Below are 25,169 nucleotides of genomic sequence, written 5' to 3' on the forward strand. Positions count from 1 at the left end.
TGTAAAACGGAACAGCGTAAACAGCTTTAAATGAAATGTTAAGTGGGTTCTATGATTGGAGTTGGAATTATATTCTATTTACAGGGTGGTCTCAAAAAATTAACTTTTTGGTCTTGCAGTGACAATTTTTCTGCTTTTGGTCCGATTTTTACGATCTAGCGCTCATGTTGAAGCGCAACCTTCATAGACAATTTAAGAGAAACATTCAATAGGGGGTTGCATGAAAAATGACCCAAAGCAGAGTTGCCCTCGAAATGTGTGATACTAGTAGACCACTTAAAGTAAGGTGAAGTTCACTTTCAAATATTTCGTTCATTTATGCAACCTGGAATATAAATTTTTTTTCCGTTAGTCGACTGCAAAGATTTAGCTTCCACAAGAACCATAATTATGTAGAATTGAAAAAAAATATCATTTCCAATCACAAAAAGATTTTTTTAACCACTTCAAGCAATCGTGCATTTCGTTTCATTTGCCACCCTTTATCAGAAGCACATTTTTGCTTTGCAAAAACACGCTAACCGAAAAAGAATTGCCCTAAATAATGCTTCAAAGAGAAAACAAATCGCTCTCAGTGATCAGAGTTCCAAAATTAGTCTAAATTTGTCCGTGTAACGTCTACTTTGTGAGCAGTTTATATTGTTGCAAAACTTTTCGGGAAAGAAATACTATAATAATGCGAAACTAAAATGAATATTCTCACAGTTATTCGCGAATGTTAACATACGATTTGCTTAAATTTATATATCTTGAAATACATTTACGCAGCTTTTGCACTTGCATACGAACATTTTTACGTTCTTTCGAGAAGAAAACTTTTCAGTTTGTAATTTTTTAAATATTTTACAGCTGACCACTAGCCAGTTCTTTAGTGAAAAGTACGACATTTATCATGGAAATACTGAAATAATAAATGCGTAAAAACGAGTAAATGTATGATCAGAAACCTACCGCAGAAGTACTTTTCAATTTTAATTTTGCATTTAGTTTTTACTCAAACATTTAACCGATATTGTATATGTATTGATATTAATTTTTTGTTTCAGGTCACAGCGTTGACATCAGTGACTTAAGATATATTATTACTCAAAGAACTATGAACCGTAATACCTACCTGACTAAATAATAATAGCGCATATCTTTCAAAATAAATCCCTCTATTTCTTGTATAAATATTGAATGTACATCTATTTATATATCTATTTTTAAATAGAATAAATTTTGAAACATGCATGCTGGTCGTGCATCTTTGTCTATTTGTCGTAAGAATTATAATAGTAATTATATTCTTTGAAGAACATATACTTACAAGTTTCACGTATATTGATGTGTTTTTTTATTTATATAAAAATTGTCGGTGTGTGTTGTTTCATTCTCTTTAAGAAACGCATTAAAATAAATCATGTTTTTGTATAAAAATAAAATTGTTTTACTGCGTGTTATAGTATGCCTCTACCTCTGCAGGTATAAATTATACAATTAAAAGACCAACTAGAAAAAGAACGTTCCTTATTTTCATTCAAGGAAAAATTGAACCGTGAATGACCTTCAAAAAACGAAAAAATATGCATTTTAACAAAAATGTCTCTTCCTGAAAACGCATGATAAACCCAAAAGTGTGGTGGTCAAAACTGGTGTGGTTTGCTACACGCCCTACAAAAAAATGTATCTATCTTCGGTTAAGTGTGGAGGCTCATAAATAAAACGTCGAGCTAATAAGTGTTAAAAAATATATTTAAGTAAACCACATTATATACACAACATATTACATTTCAAAAAAATTAGGTACGTAAATTTTAGTTAGTCGGATGTTCAACTTTGGGTTCAGGTGTTGAAGAAGTCACTGTAGATTTGGCTGGTCCAGTTTGCTGGATTGGAACAACTCTGTCCGTATTCTTGGGTTTGTCTGATTTCTTGGGGGCAGTAACAGTCAAAATTCCATCTGAAGATAGAGACGAAACGACTTCTTCGATATCATTATCAGAAGGCAGGACGTATCTTCTGACAAAATGCCTGGAAATGAAACCATGTTCATCTTGTTTCTCTTCATGCTTTCCTTCTACGATGATGCTGTTGCCAGTTGTTTTAACGGTGATTTCATTGGGAGCAAATTGCTGGACATCCAAGATGACCTGAAAATTATTTCGCTGTAAATGAAGCTCAGTTTCTCTTTCAGAATCTTGGAAACTGTAGGAAAATTTCGTAGACAATTGCATTGCGTAAGAACGGGTTCCTTCTTCAATAGCTTCTCATCAAACTTGATGGTTTATAGAAAATTTTAAAATCGTCGAGTATGTTTGGTTTTGTGTAGGCACTTACTACAAATGTGCGATAAATATTACATTCTTCAAATTCAAAGTTCGAATCATCGTTTTGGAATGGAATGATACTGAAGTAGAAAAAATGATTCCATTAGTTGCGGTTTTAGTTTTAGTTAAAGTTTGGCCCGAATTATGCAGGCCCAAATTGGGAATAACTGAAACTAAATTTCTGTACTAACTCATATGCAAACAAGGTTTATTACCTCAAAGCAACCTTTTGATCGGCGTATGCTAGTGTTGGCTCTAGGTCCTTGGTTAGTTTGCACTTCTGTTATTTCGGCTTTCTATTGTTAGACAGAAACGAAAATATCCTTGTATTACCGAACTGATCAAATGTCCATGTGTTTTGTCATTTTCTGCAGGTTTATGTGCAGCATTAACAGTTTGTCGGTTAAGTGCGACTTTCTATTGTTCTTCAAAAACAATATGAAGGGCTTTTTGTGTTTGTATTTGGTTTTACCTAATCGCTTGATTTACCTGGAATTTATCCTTGTCCTGCTGAATGGTTGATCCAGATTCTTGTCTCTGCAGAACGCTGGATGTGCTCCATGGTCTGACGTAGTTTCTGGTCAAGGCACTTCTTGGAAAGGTTCTTTAGAAAAATTATTAATGTTTAAGAAAGAATAAAAGATATTAATTACTAAATCGAAGAGCGATAAACTTTTGATTAATTTGAAATAGTAAATTTAAGAAACAGAATTTACACGTGGCTTAGTAAATGTTAAATTTACGAAAGTATTAAACCAATGATATTAGATACATTCATACATCCAGATACTTTTTTCTTCATTTTAAACTTCATTTATGTTCAAATAATTTTTCTTGCGCTGTTAATGTCCACCTCAAATAACTCAAAAATTTTTAGTTGGTTTATAAGAGAAAAATATAAAAATAAACGTTAATCGCTGACTTGTTGCCTCGACTATTTCAGAGAGAGGTGCGCATTTGTCAGGTCTGGTTATAGTTCAACATAAAAATTATTCGATTACCGATTAATCAACAATATTTTCACTATTGAAGACTCAAACACATTGAATTCGGAACTTTTTAGGTCGACAACAATCCAGTAAACTCATAAAATAATATTCGATTTCTAAGAGAAAATTAAATAGCTGTTTTTGTTTGTTTTCTTTTCAAAAAATGTAGCTGCAATATAACTATACATTTAGTTTTATAGGTACCCTTAAGATAAGAAATTACTATCGGTTTTCTCATTTTTAAAATACGGTGAAGACTATCAGAGTAAAAAACTTTCGTAAATTTTACATTTTCTTAATAAAGGAATTTCATAACTAAAGGTCAAAAAAATAATTTATTAAAAAACGTACTCTTTACAATAAAGTACAAACTATTTGGAAATTGTCACAAAAATGTCATAAAATTTCTTTTCTTTCAGGTAGAGGCAAGTTTTCTTTAGAAATAGTCTCAATAGAATTTAAATATTTTCAATAAAAAACTGGCAACAATAAAGCGATATTATCGTCGATATGTATCAAACGCAAAAATAAAAGTTCTTAATTAATGTGTATAAGAACAATAAAGCGATATGCAGAATGAAAAAATTACCTAAAAGAGTTAAGTAAATCATCGCGCTTCAAACCAAGCCCAAACTGTTGATCTAGAAGACGCGAAGGCCGATTGAACCAGTCTTCTTCGTCCCACCAATCCCGGTATAACATTGGAATAACAGACATCTGAAAAGATCCGATCCCAAATTAAAACTAGAAAATATTAAAACAACTAAATTTAATTCACATATTTTTAAATTATTTTGCATCTCACCACATGCACGCGGGTCTAGAAGGAAACTTTACAAAGTTATCGATTGTTTTCGACCAAATATTACAAAAGCATTGGGGGCAAATGTCTATAAAAGTTCTGGCAAGCAAAGTTTTGTTTTCGGCAGTATTTTCCGCTAACTTGAGTGCCCACTGTTTATATGGGAAATTTCTAAAAATAATTCGCTGATGCATCAGCTGCAAAAATAGTTGATACGCTTTCATATGAAAAGAATTTTTCCTAGGCTGCAATTTTCATTACTGTAAAATTTATATCGATATATAAAGGAAAAGAGAACAATATGAATATACTCAAAAAAATGTATCTAAGGTTTATCTGATTATTTCTAAAGGGTTTTTCTGTAATGCGTGGACCCTGATGTCTTCTCTTTGAAGCCGAAATTACAAATTCCCATTAATAAGAAAGTAGTAAAATTGCAACTTATTTAAATGCAAAAAACGAGAACTACTGAAGTAAAATGAGAGTTCTACTTACGATGCCTTATATTTTTTACACAGTCACTTTCTGATGCTGAAGTCGAAGCCAAACTGTGAAATCCGTCCAAACAAAAATTAAATATATACTAAGCGTTTATGATTCAGGTGATTTCATCATTCTCGAATGAAAACAAACCATTTTATACCATACTTTTCGAAAAAGGAAACCTATCGCTAAAATGTATTTTCTGAAAAATATTTCAGTTGGTTTTTCTCAATCAAGCTGTAAAGATTACACAAATGCAACAAACCATTTTTGTTTTAAAACGAGATTTAAAAAAATCCTAGCTTTGCTGATCTAGAATAATTACAGCTTATCCCCTTCATAGTAGGCGAGAAAAGTTCAAAAAATCGCAATAAAACATTTAACAAGATAAAATAATTAAAATACTGTTTAAAATTCTAATTAAAAGTAATTATAAACTGACTTAAGTTATTAACAACTATCATAAACACCTTAAATTACTGGGAGTTTGAATAAAGTTGTAGGAAAGTTATTACTAAACATTTAAATGTTTCACTTGATGCAGCCAAAAATCGTGTATACAGGGTGTTTCCTAATTGAGTAAATTTCTAGGCGTAATCCTAAGCAGATTTTAAAAGATAGGGTTAATATGAACATTGCAAAGTCAAAAATGTTCCTATTCCGATTTACAGATTGTTAATGTTAACAAAATTTTTACGTAGTGTATTTTTTAATTTCTGAACCATGCAAGATATTCTCCATATCCATTTGCTCTATTTACGAACAATTAAAAGTTTAAAAAATTAAATGCGGACGGTAATCAACCATAAAATATGGCAAATGATTATTGTTAATTTAAAAATAAAAGCCAGATGGATCCGATAAACAAAATAATTTTAACGATTTATTAAACGAACACTTTTAATGAACGTTATGTCTTCCTTTAACGGAAGCTGCCTACAAATTTGTAGGCAGCTCATTTTACAAAATTATGATAAAGAATTCGAAACAAGAAAATTTAAAAATTAAAACGACTAAACTTTGTAAACTTTAGCAACCTGTGGATCGGAAACGAAGCAATTTTGACCCATGTTGATATCAAGTTCAAGTCAAATCAGCGAAGGAATCCGCCCTTGAAATGTTGGTACTCAATTTGGAAACACCCGTTTGTAAAGAAAATTGTCACCCTGCATCATGCAAGGAGATTATCTTAAAGTATCTACATTTGCGATGAATATCCAATCGTTATTCTGGATCGTCACACGATGAGAAAGAATTTCTAAATTTCTGAATTCGAGCCAAGAAACTTTAATCATCACAAAATGTCTGCTTGAGTTATAGTAAGCCAAAATAGATCGAAAAGGTGGAAAATTCTAGGAATAAGTTAGCTGGCGCTTTTCGCTAAGTAGGTGGGATTACTAACTTTTCTTACAATCATAGTTAATAAATAATTTTCATCAGTTAATGTAATTAAATGAGCTGTAATTATTTTTACTTATTACCCAAACTTGGGATAATTTTGTAATTGAATATCTTACATACAAAAAAGCGAATTTTAATGAATTTATTTATTTCAGTTCAAAAACACATCTGAACTATAGATTTCTCTTAAAATACATCAGAAATTAAAAACAAAATTTTACAGCTTCATTTCTTTTTAATTTTCTAAGAACAGACATATTTAATTTCAATTAAGCTAAATAACAAGAAGTTTAGTTTGCCTTTGATTTCTATTATATGCTTCTATGTATTCTAGATGTCTGTACAAACTAGTCTGAACAAAAATAAACTAAAGAGGAAAAGACTAGACAATAATTATTTATACCTCTGTAGGCGTCAAGAAAATTAAGAGAAGAAAATGAACTATTTAATCAAAATTCCATCGTTACTATGGACTATGCCAAGCAAGTTTTAAATGAGCAAACATTTTTTAATCGGAAAATGAATAAGGGGATAAAACTGACCCAAATAAAAAGAAATGTTTATATAATCATATGTCCGCAAACGCGTTCCTTATGAAATATAGAGGACAAAGTTAGAAATTTAATTTTTGTTTTTTCTCCTTGCTGTTTCAATTTTGAGATATGTATCCCACATTTGGAACGTAAATGACGCTATAAGGTCTATAAAACAGTTTGTCGATCAATTGTAAGAATCTATATAGGGTAATTTTTTTGTGATACGTACGATGTTAAATATTAATAAATTTGTTTTTCATTCCTTGTTCAAATTATAAAATTCCTTTAATTTTGCAATAAATAATTACTTCTAATTATTACTTATAATTAATGAATACGCATGGTGTGTAATTTTGCAAGCGTTAGAACGATACAAAAGATTTGCCGCTGTCCTCAAATAAATTAGAGCACCATATTTTAAGCAATTACTGCAAAAACTACAATATTTTTGAGTTTAAACAAAAAATTAATTGATTTAAAATTTTTTCACTCTGTATCTCGGAAACTTTTCTACTTATTTATATAAATCCTATTACTACTATCAGCTTCGCAATTCTAAATGGAACTTTTCTGTAGATATTTTAAAATTAATACATATTTCAAAATTGAAATATTTTGCCTTCCTGAAAAATTCTACCAACATAAGTTTACATGCTCTTCGCGTGTACACCTCGACATCGTACAAGAATAAATCTGAAAAAATTACGGTGAATATGAAGTTAAAAATCTCAATTGACACCAATTTTTCAAATTTTAAAAGTACTCACCCTGTATATCGAAGGTTAATTAATATTGATGACTGGCCCAACATCCGGGGGGGTGTAAAAGAGACAGCGACACGAATTTCTCTGTCTAGCTACACCCGCGTCCAACATCAACTACATAGCGCTGGCAAATAGCTCTGAGGAAGCTGTGCCAAAGATAAAGAAGAAGAAGAAGAATTCCATAACCTCATTCATGCCTGGTTCAAAACAACCACAAAACCAGAGACAAGACTTGCACAACACAACTGACAACAACATAAAAACATATATGCACGTGTTTTTGTTTTTCTAAATTAAAAATGGATTCATTAACCGAAAATAGGTAAAAATATCTTACATGACATTGTTGTAGTTGTTTGGTTATCAAACTTTTATTGTTTTAGTGATATCAAGGAAGAACCTGACGTCAAGAGAATGAAAATTGAAACACCTACTGTTGGTGAGGGTTTCACAATTTTAAAGGCATTTAATAGTGTCGACAAAAAAAGTAAAGTGAGTATTTAGATATTTGCATTCTCCAAACTTGTATAGTTTCAGCCACTAGCTAGCAGGGTGTCAATAAAGATTTGAGATTTTTCTGTATGTGTACTTATGTGCCATAAATTAAGTAAATACATGTTATTTTCAGGTGAAAAGAGTGCTGCCGAGATGGTTAACAACACCTCAAATAATTTCTGTTAATCTGCAGAACCTAGAAACAAAGGTTTCCGATCTTAAACAATTGGATAAAAGTATTCGGCGCCTTCTGATTGCAAATGGGGTGATCAGTCTATTTCCTGTACAAGCTGAAGTCATTCCTTGGCTTATAGAGAGTAACAGGTACGTCCAAACGACGCTTTTATATTTTAAAAGTTATTACAATTGATAATGTTTGAAAATTGCTCCTCTTAGAAAACCAGTTCTGGACATGTACCAAAAAACTGGAAGTATTGTTTAATTGCTTTTTCAAAATCGAGGTTGGATTGATAGTATTTCAAATCAATCTAACGTTCGTTTTTAGGTAATGAATATAATTCGCACGTTTTTTAACACACATGAACTCTAGCAAGTGATTTCTTAATTTTAGACTTGCCGAAATCAGATTTTAGTTTATGATCAATAACTTACTAAGCTAATAATTCAACAGTAAACTAGGCATGTCATTGTTACTTTGCCAACTAAAAACTCATCTGAATGTATTTCTTCTAGGCAATCTGATGTTATGTTCCCACGTGATATATGTGTATCAGCACCAACGGGAAGTGGAAAAACGCTGGCTTTCGTTTTACCAGTAATACAGATCTTAAAGAAACACAAAGTTAAGAAAATTAGAGCTTTGGTGATTTTACCGACCCAAGATTTGGCCAGGCAGGTTTTTGCAGCTTTTAAGACATATTCTGAAGGAACCACCATCGATATTTGTCTTATCACAGGACAGCACAGCTTTGAAGTTGAACAAAAACAGATCCGATCTAAAAGTTAGTGGTAATTATATACATATTTTAACAATACACTTTTTATTTTACTTTAGAATCGTGATGATGAATTATTTGGCCTTAACTTATTTTTTATTTTCTGGTTGCTTTGCACTGGACTGTTTTGTATTATTATTGTCCATGCAGAAGCTATTCCCGTAAAATCTTCATATCTGCACCCTTAATGACGAAAGTAACATTTTTTGCCAAAAACAACTCATAATAAAACTTCAAATACAATCTGCAAATATTTTAGACTGTTTGTAATACTTAATATTTATCTTTAGAAAAAGTAAATTGTTTGCGATTGTATCATTGTAATGTGTGCATTCTTTATTCAGATGAGGCTTTTGGTTATCTCACAAAAGTCGACGTCCTGGTTTGCACTGCTGGTAGACTAGTAGATCATCTGAAATTAACTGAGGGGCTGGATTTAGAGTTTCTTGAATTTCTTATTATTGATGAGGCCGATCGAGTTCTGGAAAGTGTGCAAAACGATTGGCTGTACCATTTGGAAAAGCACATTTCACCTGATGGTAAGTTGCATTAGCGTCTTTATGAGTACACTACACCATTTTAATGCCCTTAAATACTGTTTCCAATTACTTTCTGCATTAATTGGTAATTCTATGTTGAAGATCGTCAATTTATTTTGTACTGAATTTAAAACGAAATGTCTAAATGATTCAAGTGCGGACACCTTGGTAGCGGAAATGCGCGTTCTATTTTTCCGTAAAAATACAACGTGTACTTATTGGAAAAACAATTATCAAACAACAAACGATTTATTATTTCTATGCCTGATGATTGCAACCAAAAAATTCAACTGTTGTAGGTTCCTCCAGAACCCTGAATCAATTCACTTTACAAAAGAAGCGGCCACCACAAAAGCTCCTGTTTTCCGCCACTTTATCCCAAGATCCGGAAAAACTGCAGCAGTTATCACTTTTCCAACCCAAACTCTTTACTTCCATTGTCGACTCAGCCGATGACCCAACTGTAAAGCCGGAAGAAGTGAATAGTGATAAGTTTATCGGAAAGTACACCACACCGAATGAGCTTACAGAACGATATATCGAGACGTCAATAGACTTAAAACCGCTGGTGTTGTTTAAATTCATTAAACAAGAAGAATTAAGAAAAACATTGGTGTTTACGCATTCAGTGGAGAGCGCACACAGACTGACAATTCTTTTAAAAACAATGTTTGGAAAAGAGCGAGTTGTTCAGGAAATTTCCTCGCAGTTGCAACCCAAGAGTAGAGTAGCTCTGATTAATGAGTTTTCAGAAGGAACGCTTGACATGTAAGTAATATTTACTTTGTTAGTGTATATAAATATACTAAATATAAATTTTATTTCTAGCCTTATATCGACCGATTCTTTAGCAAGAGGAATTGATCTACCAGGTGTACAATGCGTAATTAATTATTCGGCGCCCAAATATTTGAAGTCATACATTCATCGAGCCGGAAGAACCGCCAGAGCTGGTGTTCAAGGTCTAGCTGTTACCTTTCTGCATACATCCCAGTTGCCCAAGTTTAAAAGTTTGCTAAAACAAGCAGACAAACATAATGTTGAAGAGGTAGGATTTCGGACAAATTCTAAGCATCTACTTGGCAGTATAATAATTTGAAATAAAAAATTAATTAACTTGATTATATTGTTTTGTTAGATAAAGATATCTGAAGAGGATTTGGAACCTCTTGGGGAGCAGTACAGGAAATCTCTGAATGAATTGAAGGCAGTTGTAGATAAAGAAGAAAAACTCGATTTGCAGAAAATTAAATCTGCCAAGCGGTCAAAACCCAAGTTTAAAAGAAAAAAGGCTGATCGTGTTGGTAAGAAAGCAGTATAATGTAAAATTCGAAAGTATATTTTTGTTGGATTATTTTTGTTTGTTTGACATACCCATGCCCAGACTTTTTATTTAATATATCATTCGGTGTGTTATAAATCATTAAATAAAAAAAACACCATTTAAATCGTGTTTCTGAAAAGGACGTCCTTTACTGAATTATAATTCTTAATTTTCTGTAATTATATGGGACCTTTAGCCGTACGGTATTAAGGAATATGCAAAAATTTGCATTATTTCACTCAGAAAAATGAAGACAATTGCAACAAGACTTCTCAACAAAACGTTTCACAGCCTCTTTTTTTTAATGTTTTAAAATACTGTTTAACTTAATACCTTCACTCGATCAAAAAAAAAAACAAATATGTATCATAATTTGGGAAAAGATGATGAATATCGACAATAAAGCGAAACAAATATTTGTTGGTGTACCAAAATAGTAGCGTGATTTTTAAATTAAACAAAGACGGTAGTGCTAAAAATTAGACTTTGTAGCCCTAGAACTTTTTAGTATGGGAACCACCGCGATCGATATTTGGAAAACTATAATTAGGAGATATTTAAAATTGTACAGTATACCGAAGTTACGGGGGGCAAGCGATCTAAAATATTTTCAAGATCACACTTCCGGTTATACCGGAATAGATATCAACTTACTTATTTTAAATGGAGCACCCTATATGTTAATACATTTTTCATTTCTACTCCAAATTTGAAATATATTTCGTGTATGATATCTAATACCTAAATCACTAACGTTTTACCACTTTGTCGAAAGTATATATTAACACCTGACACAGTTAAAAGTTTATTTTTAATAGTGGAAATATGAGTTATATTTTCGGTATTATCCAATGTTTATTTGAGTGTCGATTAGAAATATGTTTTAATTTTTTGGCGAGTAGTAAGAGTAAAGTACATTTGTTCTTTACAGTTGTGTGCGCTATTAAAGTATTTTTTCACAGTTTTGATACTATACTTTGTATAAATTAAGCGGTTTATTTGTTCTAAAACAAGCTACAGTTATTGCTAATTGTTTCAACCTATATCAATCACGGCTATAATTCATGAAATTGTTGACTATAAAGAACGTGCAATTTTACGTCTAAATGTAAATTATATTGCAAATATTACATTCATTTTTTTAATTCACACTTTCCAAGTAGTTGTGGGTTTTTATTTCAACAGTTAATAATCAACTTAATACTGGCAGCGGATAAACGGAACAGTTACAAAGTTCCCACATAAAATATTTAAAGCAGAATTGTATATCGGAAAAAAGTTATCCAAGTTTAAAGTTGTATTGTCTCTATTTGGATGACCTTGAACTAATGAAACAACACGTAATATTCAGGCACTTTTCTGCATTTCTGTTCCCTTATTTCAATAGCATTTTTGTTGAACAACCTTTATGAGCGTATGTCATAATAAGCAGGATCTAATAATGTTTTACTGAAATCTGCTTCCTTAAATTTACCCAGTTGAAAGAATGTCTACAAAGACATTCTAAATTAACTAATTATTCTAAACTAGTAGCCGTTATGCACTGAACATATCAATTAACGAGTTATATCTGCTATTTTATCAAAGTTGCGTTATACGTATTGGTAATTATTTACCTACATACATATTAATATTATTCTAATGCGCGAATTTTGAAAAACAACCTTTTTACGCTAACATAAATACACGCATAAATGTTATTCAGTTTTGTCATTGCGAAATATTCACTAAAATGGTTATCAGTCGATTTTTTAGAAAGCATCTATTTACAAACTTTGACCTAAATTGCCTCGGAATATTATATGAGAAATGTTTTCGACGTTTTCTTTCAGGTTAATCAGTTTTTTCGGTGACAATGATATTTTCGCTCTAGTTGGGGGGCTGTTTGCAAAGAATTTAATTAACCTAATTTTAATTTAGCTAGTGGCTGAAAATTGGTTACTTAGTTCAGTTTAGTCGATAGAGTGTGCTCAATTTTTTTTATTGGCGCTCAGTAAAGCCAATTATAAAGTTCTTTTATCATTTTTCTTTACTTTTTTTAAGTATCTCGTAAAACTAATATGATTATTCGTGTATTTCAAGTAAAAACATTTTCGGTTCTCTTTTTAAATTTTATGGTATTTATGCTTGATTGAAGCTTATTATCCACATTTAAAAACTAGACTTTCTGAAGTGGTTATAACTACATATTTAAAAAAAATACATTATATTCTGATAAAATATAAAAAAATCGTGGTTTCTGGTTAAAGTCCATGATCAACATATTGATGGGGTAGCGGAAATCATTCGCTAATTTTAATTAATCATCAAATCGCATATTTAATGTCGTATTATGCATATTTGCAAAAAAATAGTTTTTTGGTTATTTCTATAAAATATGTCTATGTTTCTAATGTTTTCATTATCCAGATTGAGAGATACAAAATTTTGGAGTGCTGTGGACTTAGTTTTGAGTTATGATACATTATCTAATGTTGATTTTACTACTTCCATTCCTAAACCCACCTATTTTCGTCAGACTATGGTAAACATAATTTACTATGAAACATTTTGTAATTTTATAAAATTTACATTTTAGAAAAAAAATTATAAAAAGTCCTCTGTCGTTTTCTATCATCTTCTGATTGCTCTAAGTTCCCCTTACTGAAAACGTAGTTTTTATAGTATATGTGTCAATAATAAAAGTTAACACATGAAAAATTATTAAAGGTTAACTACCATACAAGGATCCGTTCTCACTAATCATAGCTTCTTTGCGGAAATGTGGTAACTTGTGAAAATCATCGAGTAACACGAAAAAGATTAATTGCGCAGATTAAAAATTAATTTGATTATTTGGAGCAACAAAATTTGCAATTTTGAACAGTTTCTACTAATATTTGAATGTACATTTCTTTCACTTGTTTCGGTTTGAGTTTTGTTTATATTTTATCAATTGCAGTAGGACTCATTCAATTATATTCAATAATATTCACTGCATTCATAAACTAAAGTGCTGGCAGGAGGGACTTGTATGTATTTCCGCTTATAAATGCGGCGAGACCCAGAAAAGAACTAGGAGTTACTTATCTTGAAAAATCCCGATTATTATAACTCGATTTCTGGACAGGAATTTCATGCGTCATTCACTTAACAGCAAGTCAGGATTAGAAAGTGTTGTACGCAATATATAAATCTAAAGCAATTAGCGCAGGTCTCTTTTAAATGTATTTTACATAATAAGCTGAATTACGTAAGTACTTTAAATTGATCAAAGCATCTGCTAAAATAAATTTGTCCCACCGTGTAAAATGGACGGGTTTCAATAACAGCCGCTAATAACATTTAACTGGGAATTTTGCATAACAATATGGGGCCGTAAATTTTTTATGTTCACATTGTTGGTCTCTGGTACGTGATGGAACGGCTAATATCGGTGTGATATTAATTTTTGTTTTTTAATTGTATTTATTACTAAACAATAATGGGTTCCGGTAGAAATCGAAATTTTATAAACAACTACCTATGTATGCAATAGCGATTTTTACAACATAGGGGTACTTAATTGAATCTGAATCGTGCAACCTTACTGCCACCATGTTAGGTAAATGGTCAGGTTTACTGTTTCACGTAAAATCCCGCTGATTTCTAGAAAACGGGCTTACCTTGTAGTCGCAAATATCGAAGTATTTGAATGTTTATTAACCAGTTTGCCCACAATACAGTTTGCTTAAATTAGCTTAAGTATAGCAAAATTGTATCAATTCAATACGGTAAATCGGTTGACTGACAAAATAGGTCTTGAATGGCATCTAGTTAATTGTTTTGGGAAATACTTCTTTTAGAAGAACGAGTTACGTTAAGCAGAAATGACAATTTTTTATTCAATTAAAAACCGCTTAATTAAAGCTTATTTAATCAGGCATTTAATTGAGTTCTGCCGAATGACTCGGTCGTTCTTGTGACATTGTCTTAAATGCAGCTTCTGCACCTAAATCTCAGAAAAACGAACAACCCAATGATAAGATGCATTTTAACTCTCTAGCCAAGTGAAAAATAACAGCACACTTAATTTGAACACACTCAATTACGTCATTTTATTAAGGTTTTTACATCTGGATATATAAATTGTTTTAAAATATTTTTTTCTGTATATTTTCGATAGTTATTTTTTTAACTTGTAACTTTAGTTTTTGTTGTGCACAATGAATACGAAACTAATTTCATAATGTTCTGTGGTCGTTTTTGAAAATGACAATTTCGAATATATTTTAAATCCCAATTCTATTGTAATAAAACTTATAAAAATATCTAACTCAGATCCTTGTATTGTGTCCTCAAGTATGGTTTAATTAATAAAATAAATGAATAATAAGTTGATGACAAAAGTGACCTTATCATTTAAAATCGAAGCTCGAAACTTGGCGACTATAAAATGTTTTTGTCACCTGAAAACAATCATCTATTAGAGCATCATTATTAGATCAAGGTGCATTCTGGTTTAATTATTTTTAAAGCAACGCAATCTTTGCACGTGCTGTAACATTTTCCATGAAGTTTGAATGTTTAGCATTTATCTTTTTAACATTTACAACACGCGATTTTGCGAATAATTTGCACTTCTTAGTCAAAATCAAACATACATATATACCTACTGAAGATATAAACACGAATTTTTTACAGGTAAAAGAAAATAATATTTTAAATGTCCAGAAAAAATGCATTACTTGTGTATATGAAAAATCGTCAAAATGTCCTTTATATGTCCCACAAGCTATGTAGAATGTAGGTTAAATGTAGTTTAATATTACTTTAATAATCAGCCAAATTTTTGAAGAGTTAATAGTAAACGCATTATTCTGGTACCTGCTAGTAGTTAGGTAGGTAATGCAGCACATTTACTTCTGCTGAAAAGTAGAACAAATCTCGTAAATCTGCTCAAACGGTTTGAACTTGCAAATATTTGATTTTAAATTCATACGTTTAAGAAACCAGAAGACAATTATAGTGCAATGTAAACAATTTAGTTTTTTTATTAGTTAGCGCAATTTTATTTTACATTACACGGACAGGCGTTTAAAGCGCATTTAATGTTATTGGCTATTCATTGAACGACTATGTAATCTAGTTTATATCATAAGAAAGGAAAACTTTGGCGAAAAGTTATTTGAACACTCATTTTTTGCTTAAATTGTTAATTTTTTTTAAATTTCATTCATTATTCCGACTAGTTTGCAGATAGGTAATTGAAAAGATGTGAAGCAATGGTAGGATTGCCATAATGCAAATAATTTCAAGGAACGAATTAAAATCAACTTTTTTTATGGCACTCTAATCAGCCGTTCCACATGAAATTAATAACTAAAACGTTGATTCAAATAGCCAAATAATCAATACAGGGTGTCCGACGAATATTCTAGACTTTTTACCCATAAATTTATGAGGTCTAATGACTTTTGAATGTTTCAAAGAAACGATATGTTTGCTCACGAGTTTTCCATTGTCGTCACAAAGATAACATTTGCAAAGCCAATTAATCGACTTTGACTATTATGAAGGGTGGAAGTAACACTTTTTTTCCTCCATTTTTAAATTAATCAATACGATCATTTGCTATTTGAGAATGCTAACGTTTGTATTGAAAAAACAGAGAATTTGTATCAAATTTTGCAAAATTAACGTTTTTCTAATTTCACAAATTTTGCACCAATAGATATCCCCGAACTGAGCCTGAGAGGGTAACCTTAAATCGAAAATTACGATACATAAATTAACTGCAATTTTTTCTAGCACAAATATCGGCAGATAAATACAAGTTTTTTGCTGAAACGTTTCGTTAACGAAATGCAGAGTGAAAAGTTTAAAAAGTTTTTTCCTTTCAAGTTTTTCATTACAGCTTTTTGGGCTTGTGAGATATGGACCACAGATGTGAAATTATAACTAACTAACTTGTTAGGACCTGTATCCATTTAGTTAAACCAAATTATTACGAGTGTCCAACTAAAGGGCGTAACTTTTCTGAGGTTCATAGGGAGTTTTAATCCTAAAAGTATGAAATACCAATTCAATTTTTAACCTGTTTGACTTTTAGCATTGTGTTAGAAGTTTTTATAGTTTTTGAGTTAGTTGATGATGATGTGAAGTTGATGATGATTGATAGAAACGGGAATACACGTCAAAGATAATTTATAATAGAACAAGAAATTTTGCACGAAGATGAAAAATACATATCTCATCTCGTACAAAAACGTTGTTTTTGTTACTTTTGCCAGCAGTTGAAATTTTTCAATTTACTCACCCTGTAGATTTGATATTTTGACCATTCTTTAAATGTTTTTAAAACATTGCAATTTGGAGCAGCTTGTCACTAAAAATCCCCATTAGTTTGCTTTTGTTAATGGAACAAAATATATTTATTGATTTAGCTATTAACAAATCGAAAATTAAATAATGAATTACTCTGAAAATAGCCACCGCAGTGAATGTAATTAGGCTGAAATTCTGGCAATGCAACGAAGTAATATCTTATATCTGGCTGGGGGTGATTCTTTTCCAAGGACATTAAAAACAATAATTTTTGACACAATTTTTATTGATTTAAGTAACTGTCGCAAACAAGTCAAAATAGCATTTAAAACTATTTAAAATTAGGTAAACTTCGTACAAGGAATATTTTTTGTTGAGCTGAAACATTGGTGTGCATATAACCGACTAAATGAAACGTAATTTCTATACAAAAATATATTATGTTCCTGACACTGTAAATGATTTCTTAACTTTATTAGGTTTATTTATAATAAAATTGGGTAACTTGAAAATGGTCCATGTGTCTTTTCAAAGTTAAACATCCTAGTTCATATTTGCTAAACGATTTTCAAACCACCCTGTAATAGAGAAATGATTACTAATAATTAGCAATTACATACAACTTCTTAATATTTATTAATAATACGATGTATAAAATGTTTGGTCTAAAAATTTTGGTTTTCCGCAGCACAATAATTTGATATATGAACGCAAATCTAAACAAATAATATTTACAGTCTTAAATGTTTAGAGTAGTGTTTTACATTTTAAACGTTCTTAACTGTAGATTTATGGAAAATGGTTTCCTTAACTGAATACCCTGTGTTTCCACACTAAAGCGTTTCTAAAAAGTTATGTGAAGTAATACCAACTATTTAAAGCAAATTTTCGGTATGTCCTTAGCGTAAATAAAATGGATTTAAAGTGCTCGATTTTAAGATATATAAAATACTATACGTACAAGATATGTAGAATGCTTCTAAAGATATGATCAATACTTCGTGACTCGATTTTTCCCAGTTAAAAATTTTACAAATTTGACTTATTCTTTGGTTCGAGTAGTTGAAGTCTAAAATATTGTTCCAAGGTACAGCTGAAATGGGTATTTGGAACAAGGAATTGTGAACATTTTTTCGCTGCTATTATTGCAAATAATTTAGTTTCGATGTCTTACGTAAATGTGAAGTAAACACACTAGGGAATGTAAAGTATGCCTAATGCTGTAAGTTAATATGTCTTAATTACAGTTTCTAAGCTTAGATCACATAAATAATGTATAAAGCCAAATACAATAATGCTTTTAAGGATATTTCACTGAATATGATGTAGACAGTGGTGCATTACTTTTTCGTCATTTTTAAATTTCAAAATATAAATCCGTTCACAGTTTCCACGAAAAACCGACACTGGTTAAAAGAACGGCAACTCCAACGATCACAACACCTGCATTTAAAACTGAAGCTCCACTTTTCCCTTCCTTCTTAGGGGACACAGACGAGGCTGCCTCAGATTTATTTTTGGGTTGATTATTGGGCATCGGGGTAGATGACGATACATCCCGCACTAAAGCTGGAGCAGTTGTGGAAATATCGATGGTTGGAGGCCTTGTTGGGTTCTCAGATTTCTGCTCAGAAACCGGACTCTCACTTTTAGGAATCTCGGTCACTTCGCCACTGGAACTATTATTGATTACTGTGGTGTTCGATGGTGCAGCCACAGGCATGGTGCTATTTTCTGCTCCAAAAGCAGCAGAAGTCAGAAAAACCGCAATTAACAAAATGCCAAAAGAGCGAACAGACAGCATGATGTTCGATGATTCAGAAAAATACTTTCAAAAGCCGGTAAAAATTCGCACGATGAACTTTCGAAACACGACCGTCCGTCTAACAACGAGCAACTTTGAATGAAGTGAAACCTGGTTTGGGTGATACACAAAGAGAACAGAACCGGTGGGTATGCGGATTGCGGACTGCACTGTTCTTCAGTAACGAACTAGCGAATGGTGGGCTCTAGACAGTATACCAATACAACACAACCGTTATCGCTGTTTGAAACCCGGCGTCTGTGCCGTGCTCCCATGTATTATGTGCTCAGTGCATTACTCAACGGAAATTTTTCATTTCGACGGGGCAACCGTAAATTTGAGCTGACGCAGGCACAGACGCACGATGGATTGGGGTTCTTTTCTTATTTCTTTAACGCCCCAAGCAGGTAGGGGAGGAAGACATTCATGCCAAAAATAATTGAGAATTTCACAATAGCCGTTTGGCAATTTGGTCTAGAAATTGATGATGAATAGTGCCCCCTCCGACGGTTTCAGTTCTTTTCATTCAGCCCGAAAACTTAGTCAGCAAATTCTTGGAAAAGTGGAACAATTCTGCCCAAGGCCTCAAAGTTCCGATTTCAATAATTCGGTGACCTGAAAGTAAACTTCTTCTAACTTGTCATTATCTGTTCTCTAGATCAAAATTACCAATAAAATGGTCGATGCACTATTCTATTTTTGGCATTTTTGTTCTCTTTCTAAAATATGGTAGAATGCATAGTTTTTGACATTTCTAAATGAACTAGAAGAAATCAGTTGTTTTCAACTACCAAATAAAATGTTCTGGAAGTTTTCGACACTGTATAGTTGATAGAAAGAGCTGTACATCATAATGTGGCCTAACCGATTTTAATGCAAATGATGGTGTGCATTGGTTTACAGAAATTATCTTGCTAGAAATCTCTTCAAAACAGTTTGAGCAATATTTACATACCAGACTTCCTATGTGACTGACTAAAATCCGAAATAATTTCTTAACACAAAAAACGTTTCTGCATTCGAATTTATATCGCAGCAAATATCGCGAAATAAAAAGATCATTGTCAGAGTTTTCTCTTCAAGGGATTCCAGATTTTTTAAGAATCATTTCGATGCCATAATAACTCGTTTTATTTGTCTATCTAGCGAATCGCCTCACAAAATAAATTTGGAATGCATTATACAAAGTTGACCACAATTTCTACATTATTCGTTTGAAATAGGCCTGGGTAACACTGTGTTGAGTTGGGCTATTAAGTTGTTCCCGCTCTCTGAGTTAACGAGTTATAACTCACCGGTTAATGAGTTATGTCATTTATTACAGCTTTGAGACCCGAGATTGGAATTTTCACATCTAAAAATAAGGTCATTAACATTTTTCTGAGCAACGTTTTACTACTTTGCATGCAAGATTCAGTTTGCCCGTATTTTACAGTTAAGGAGACGATTCGAGTGTTTCAATAAAATTTATCTTATAATTTTCACAGAAAATACGTGAAGATTGTCAGTATTTTAAGTAAAACTGAAAAATAATGCGATTTTTGCGTATAAAGAATTGCTTAATAGAAACTTTGTTGAAACTGAATTGACCTGAAAATTTAAAGGAACTTCAAGCGATGAGGGCTGCGAATTTTCCAAATAATTTTTTGTAATCTTTTGCTCTCTGGCTTTTAGTCAGCTATAAATTTTACTTGTAATTTTTCAAGTAAAAGATCTTCAGATCGTCAGTATTTTTAAGTAAAACTCTACAAAATAGAGCGTTCAGTCAAAACTAAAAAACCACATTTTTTATCAACAACTTCTGAGGTATGGAGGTGACAAGATTTCCAACTAATCTGTTATAAACTTTCCCTTATTCTGTTCGTTTTTTGATAGAAAATTATTTAATTTTTGTTCCCAATTCGAAGCTGGAAAGGGATTTTTTTTACAAAGCGACGAAGGAGTCGAATTTTATTTCATAATTTTACGCGAAAAATACGTTCAGATTTTAAAACATTTTTAAGTGAAGAATTCTGAAATTTCGAAGAAATTTTCAAAATATTAATAAATGACCCTTAAAATAAATCTAGAAACCTTCTAAAACTAGAAAGAAGAAAAAGTGATCAACATTTTTCCAGCAACGGAACTGAGATACTGCTTAGTGTAGCCATTAGTGTAGCCCTGCGGCAACTCCTTAAAAATTCACTGAGTTACCCAGGCCTAGTTTTTTTCTGAGATTTTTACTATCGAAAAAACCATAGTTTTTTATTATACCATATACATACTTACGAAAAAAGTTATTCTTTATAAAAAGTTTTGCATGATCTAAAGCCTAAAATGCAACTCTCAAAAATTTAGTTTTTCTAGGCGTAGATATACGAAGTTTGTTAAAAAATAATAAATATACAACTTTTCCTATTTTAATTAAGTTCTTCTACAATAACAATGCGACATTAACTGTAGGACATGAAATATAGAATGCTCTGATATACAATAATAATTAAAGTGAATTAATTAAATCAAGTTCTAAGAAAGTATTCATAATTAATTAATAATATAGAAAAATGTGTAAAACACACTTCTGTTTTGACCAACTTCTTATACAGCTTACAACATTATATCTAGGTTTTAGACCATCCAGAACTTTTTGCCAATAATTTTAGATATTGTCAAAAATAACGGTCTTGGTCAAAATTGATATTTTTTGGCATACCTACCTCATATACGCCTAAAAAATTCATCTCGTAGCTTTTGGATTTGATTCATCATGTAGAACTTTTTATGAAGAATAACTTTTATTCAAAATATAATAATAATAATAAAGTTCTCCATATTGTTCCAACTTTCAGTTCATCTTTATTGGCACCAACCCACTCAAAAAAAGCTATTTTAAGCAAATTCGAAGTACATACAGATACTCATTTAAAGCGTCTTTAAATCGCATTGAATGTGCAGTGTGATAAACAATATACCCACATGATGAGAACGCTCTTGCTGCCAAATATAATCATTGTGTCCATTATTAATCACTATATGATCATGACACTATTTATAAATTGTCTTTCTAGTAGTTTTGAAATTATTTAACTCAAATTTGGGCAATCTTTTAAATCTGTTAAATTTGTATTCCACATATAATAAACAAATTTCAATAATAATTTAAAAAATGTCCGAGTTAGATGAGGATTTCATTCGAAACTTTAACGAGAGATGGTTTATTTCAAATATAGCTGACTAAATCAGCTATATTTGAAATAAACCATCACGATTACAAAACATCTTATTATCATCTAGTTATTTTGCTATTCAACAAAAACTGGACTCTTTTAACAATCCTTTAAAGTTCAACTACCCCTAGGCAATTGGTATCGACCTGGCCGGCGTACCCTCTGTATGAAATGTATGGACGTCAAAATACAAAAGGAAATTTAATTTGAGAAAAGTTTAACGTCAAATATTATTAATGGCATTCGCTGGTTGGAACTTGAAAGTTGAATTTTTAGAGCTTTTACGAAACTTTATTAAGACCACACTTTACATCTTGGCACTTGAATAAAAACGATATAAATCTGTTCTAAGGTCAACATTGTTTGAGATGTGTGCCAATTGTAATTAAATAATTATCAATTTAATTTCATTTATAAACCGACAATGTAAAACAAAACGTTTGCTTTAGATTCTTTTGATCTGGCAGTTAATAAAATGATGCTGGACTTCCCGAATTGCGTGGAAATATTAGTTTTTTTATTCAGGTTGTTAATATCGGCGTCTTTCACACTATTTCTTAAGTTCCACATGAATTATTATTGTCAATGACTTTTCGCATGCAATTTATTAGGTGGCGGCCACATCTAATTTTTACATTTAATTTTGTTTGACCATGGATTCGTTTCGAGAAAATGCTCGTAACTACATTTACGTGCCATGGAAATGATATAAAAAAAACAGTATTTCGAAAATTCAAATTGTTTTGAAAATAGATCGAACCACTTTATTTATTTGTTTATTGAAACTAATCACAAATTAGATCAATATGTGCCACCTAAAAGAATTAAAAAATATTTTAAAACAAAAATACTTATATTTTCTTTAATAACGCTTGACACGAATATTGCTAACCTGGAAATACTCAGAAATGTTTTGACTACCTGGCAGAAGAAACATGAGAAGAATCTTTTTAAAAGGATTTTATGCAAGTTCTGCCTGAGTCGTACCTCTACGTGTTTATCCGCGATAAAAATGCGCCTTTCGATAAATTTGACCGCTGATTTCCTTTTTGCACATAATGGCTTTAAACAACTATTATCATCACACTAATTTTGGTTTATTTTTATGTTTTCAAGTCATTTACTACCGATAATATTTTATTTAGCACGCTTTCAACTCAGCAACGTTATTTTAATACAATACTCATGTTGTAATTTGGTGGTTTGGGGATAATTAAAATCCAGTCTTTTCTTCAGTACTTTTGAATGGCCTTGTTTGCTTTCAAAGATGTGTTAATGCATTTGCTAATTGAAGCCCTTTCACATATGCATCAATTATTTGCATATTAAATAAGAATTCTCCTTATCAAAACGTTTACATTTATGCGACATTTAATAGCTATGGGATTTTAAAGCCGTTGGGTATTTACTGGGTCGAGATAATCGCGAGATTTACAAAATGCCATTTAAAATGTGCAGTAACAGTGACTCATTCAAAATGTGGTGTTTATAAGTTATGTTTAAATGCATTTTCAATGGTAAATAATTTTATTATCGTGATATATATTTCCTCTCCTGACTGATATAGTACTAGGTATAATATTGCAATCAATTGAAAGATTGCTGACAATAAAGTCAAAATCAATTGAATTTACGAACGTATTTACATCAGCATTGCTCACAATCGTAATTTGGAAAAATCCAGAAATGCTTCTGGGAAAGCTGCCTAAATAGCTGAGGTTTGGATGTTCAATCTGTTAAAAAACATTAATCTCAAAAGCACATGGTAGTTTTTCAGTTTACTGTTTTATGATTTCCAAGGAATATTCTTATATATTCCAACAACATTCTTGGAAAACTGGCATAAATTATAGCTCTAGTTAAACTACTGTTTGAATTAGGTATATCGGTTGCAATCGCCTTGGAAATATTTTAATTACCTATGTTAAGTTAAGCTATTGTGCTCACGATTTGCAACGTGAGATTCCTCGCCTTGAATATTTGTTTGAATAACATGGACTGGGCCAGGAAACTTGAGCGAAAATAAAACAATACAAAATCATTGGTACAGCAACATGCAACGAACTGAAAGGAAGCAAAGAAGTTATCTATATGAAATGAAGAAATTTTATGAAACTGAAGAATTATTTATTAGGAAGATGTTAAGACATGAGGTGTTTTTACACTTTGGGATTTAATGGAAATAGGCATGATAAAGTGCACACAATTTTAAATTTCTTAGCACCTATTACTTACTATTTAATCTTCTATATATATATCTATTTAATCAGTTCCGAATTAAGTCTGTATTGTTTGTAAACCTTTATTATATTATCATATTTTTTTCAGACACTCGCACTCTATCTATTTTCACAAAATACTTGTGCATTATTTGCAGCATATTAAAACACAAACTGCACCAAATCCATTACTTGGTAATTTGCATTATCTTTTAGGTAAATAGAATGTTTTAATAGGTAGGTAGGTATAGATATGAAACAGTATTTTGTGGAATTACTCGGTACCCTACTAAGGATATAATTCTTTATATTACTAGCTTTAGACAAAAAAAGACGAAAATGTTTAATTTGTGCCGTGTGTGTGTGGTAAATAAATTATCCCCAAATGTACCATCTGTCCATTAGTTAGCAGGATTGTTGTAATTAATATTTCTTCCTTTGTACGACTAGTCTTTTAATTCTGTCGTTTCACTGACACTTTAATGGTTCTCATTCTATTCCTCAATGCATCCTGTCTACTGTCTACGAAAAAGTTCTAAAAATACATTCAAATTTGGCGAATCAGATTAATGTTACCGTTAATCCTTTTGAAATACATTTATTATTTTCTTATCAGCAAAATACCAACTCGCTTTGATAAGCATTTCCTGTCTACTGCCCATATTTCTTGGCGGAAATTTGGTAGTACATATTACATACTTTTTTACTTTGTAACCAAATATATGCAAACTCGACACAATATCGGCATTAAGCAAATATTGATACTCTCACAACCCAGTTAAAGGGTTTAGTTAGCGACAGTTAAATTAATAAAAGATAGTCGGCTACATTAAACGAAAAAATTGTCTTCAGCGTTCAGCAAACAAAGATTTTCGAACGCAAGCCACAAAAATATTTCAAACGCTACTTTTCCAAAAGTGTTATTTTTATTTTATTAACGAATAGAAACTCAAACAGCAGTGTGACTGAAGAATAAAACCTTTTGATTAGGAATCGAATCTACTCGAAATATATTGAAACATGTCTGATGCTAAATAGTTTAACTATAGTTAGACTA

General features: G+C 31.4%; 3 protein-coding genes and 1 long non-coding RNA gene across 18 annotated transcripts in view; 2 read left to right on the top strand and 2 right to left on the bottom strand.

The window, feature by feature from the left end:
* LOC109545167 (high affinity cAMP-specific and IBMX-insensitive 3',5'-cyclic phosphodiesterase 8) overlaps nt 1-1,321 on the top strand; it is a 104,547-nt gene extending 103,226 nt beyond the window's left edge. For all 11 annotated transcript variants that reach the window (XM_019915697.2, XM_019915702.2, XM_019915700.2 and 8 more), the window contains one exon: nt 1,047-1,321. The gene's annotated coding sequence lies outside the window, so the exon portion shown is untranslated. The remainder of the gene's footprint in view (nt 1-1,046) is intronic.
* Nucleotides 1,322-1,716: 395 nt separating this feature from the next.
* On the bottom strand, nt 1,717-4,708 carry LOC109545145 (protein lethal(2)essential for life). 5 transcript variants are annotated; one of them, XM_019915656.2, is made up of 5 exons: nt 4,596-4,706; nt 3,888-4,015; nt 2,799-2,913; nt 2,525-2,605; nt 1,717-2,132 (listed from the first exon to the last, which is right to left on the bottom strand). In XM_019915656.2, the coding sequence occupies exons 2-5, from the start codon at nt 4,013-4,015 to the stop codon at nt 1,797-1,799; spliced, it is 660 nt and encodes a 219-aa protein (XP_019771215.1). In that variant the 5' UTR covers nt 4,596-4,706; the 3' UTR covers nt 1,717-1,796. The 5 variants fall into 5 exon arrangements, with proteins under 5 accessions (XP_019771215.1, XP_019771216.1, XP_019771217.1 ...); XM_019915657.2 differs by lacking the exon at nt 4,596-4,706 and adding an exon at nt 4,104-4,188; XM_019915658.2 differs by lacking the exon at nt 4,596-4,706 and adding an exon at nt 4,104-4,171 and having other exon boundaries at nt 3,888-4,042.
* Nucleotides 4,709-6,199: 1,491 nt separating this feature from the next.
* On the bottom strand, nt 6,200-7,386 carry LOC125504977. The gene is made up of 2 exons (XR_007281855.1): nt 7,288-7,386; nt 6,200-7,213 (listed from the first exon to the last, which is right to left on the bottom strand). It is a non-coding gene; the product is annotated as an uncharacterized LOC125504977 (long non-coding RNA).
* A 127-nt stretch (nt 7,387-7,513) lies between these two features.
* On the top strand, nt 7,514-10,628 carry LOC109545146 (probable ATP-dependent RNA helicase Dbp73D). Its single transcript, XM_019915661.2, has 8 exons — nt 7,514-7,606; nt 7,668-7,776; nt 7,913-8,103; nt 8,473-8,741; nt 9,080-9,274; nt 9,574-10,042; nt 10,103-10,322; nt 10,413-10,628. Exons 1-8 carry the CDS (start codon nt 7,584-7,586, stop codon nt 10,593-10,595), a joined length of 1,659 nt encoding a protein of 552 aa, XP_019771220.1. The 5' UTR covers nt 7,514-7,583; the 3' UTR covers nt 10,596-10,628.
* The last annotated feature ends 14,541 nt before the right edge of the window (nt 10,629-25,169 follow it).

This window comes from Dendroctonus ponderosae, unplaced genomic scaffold (assembly GCF_020466585.1).
Source record: "Dendroctonus ponderosae isolate FM_Combo_2020 unplaced genomic scaffold, Dpon_F_20191213v2 Dpon_F_20191213_6, whole genome shotgun sequence".
Lineage (NCBI taxonomy): Eukaryota > Metazoa > Arthropoda > Insecta > Coleoptera > Curculionidae > Dendroctonus > Dendroctonus ponderosae.

Bases quoted from the DNA above. Each gene is read 5' to 3' on its own strand.
- LOC109545145 (XM_019915656.2), bottom strand. From the start codon at position 4,015: ATGTCTGTTATTCCAATGTTATACCGGGATTGGTGGGACGAAGAAGAC. The intron at 2,914-3,887 runs GTAATTTTTTCA...ATTTTTCTAAAG, and splicing joins GATTTACTTAACTCTTTTAG to AACCTTTCCAAGAAGTGCCT. The intron at 2,133-2,524 runs GTAATAAACCTT...AATAATTTTCAG, and splicing joins GATCAAAAGGTTGCTTTGAG to GTCATCTTGGATGTCCAGCA.
- LOC109545146 (XM_019915661.2), top strand. From the start codon at position 7,584: ATGGATTCATTAACCGAAAATAG. The intron at 7,607-7,667 runs GTAAAAATATCT...TTATTGTTTTAG, and splicing joins GATTCATTAACCGAAAATAG to TGATATCAAGGAAGAACCTG. The intron at 7,777-7,912 runs GTGAGTATTTAG...TGTTATTTTCAG, and splicing joins GTGTCGACAAAAAAAGTAAA to GTGAAAAGAGTGCTGCCGAG.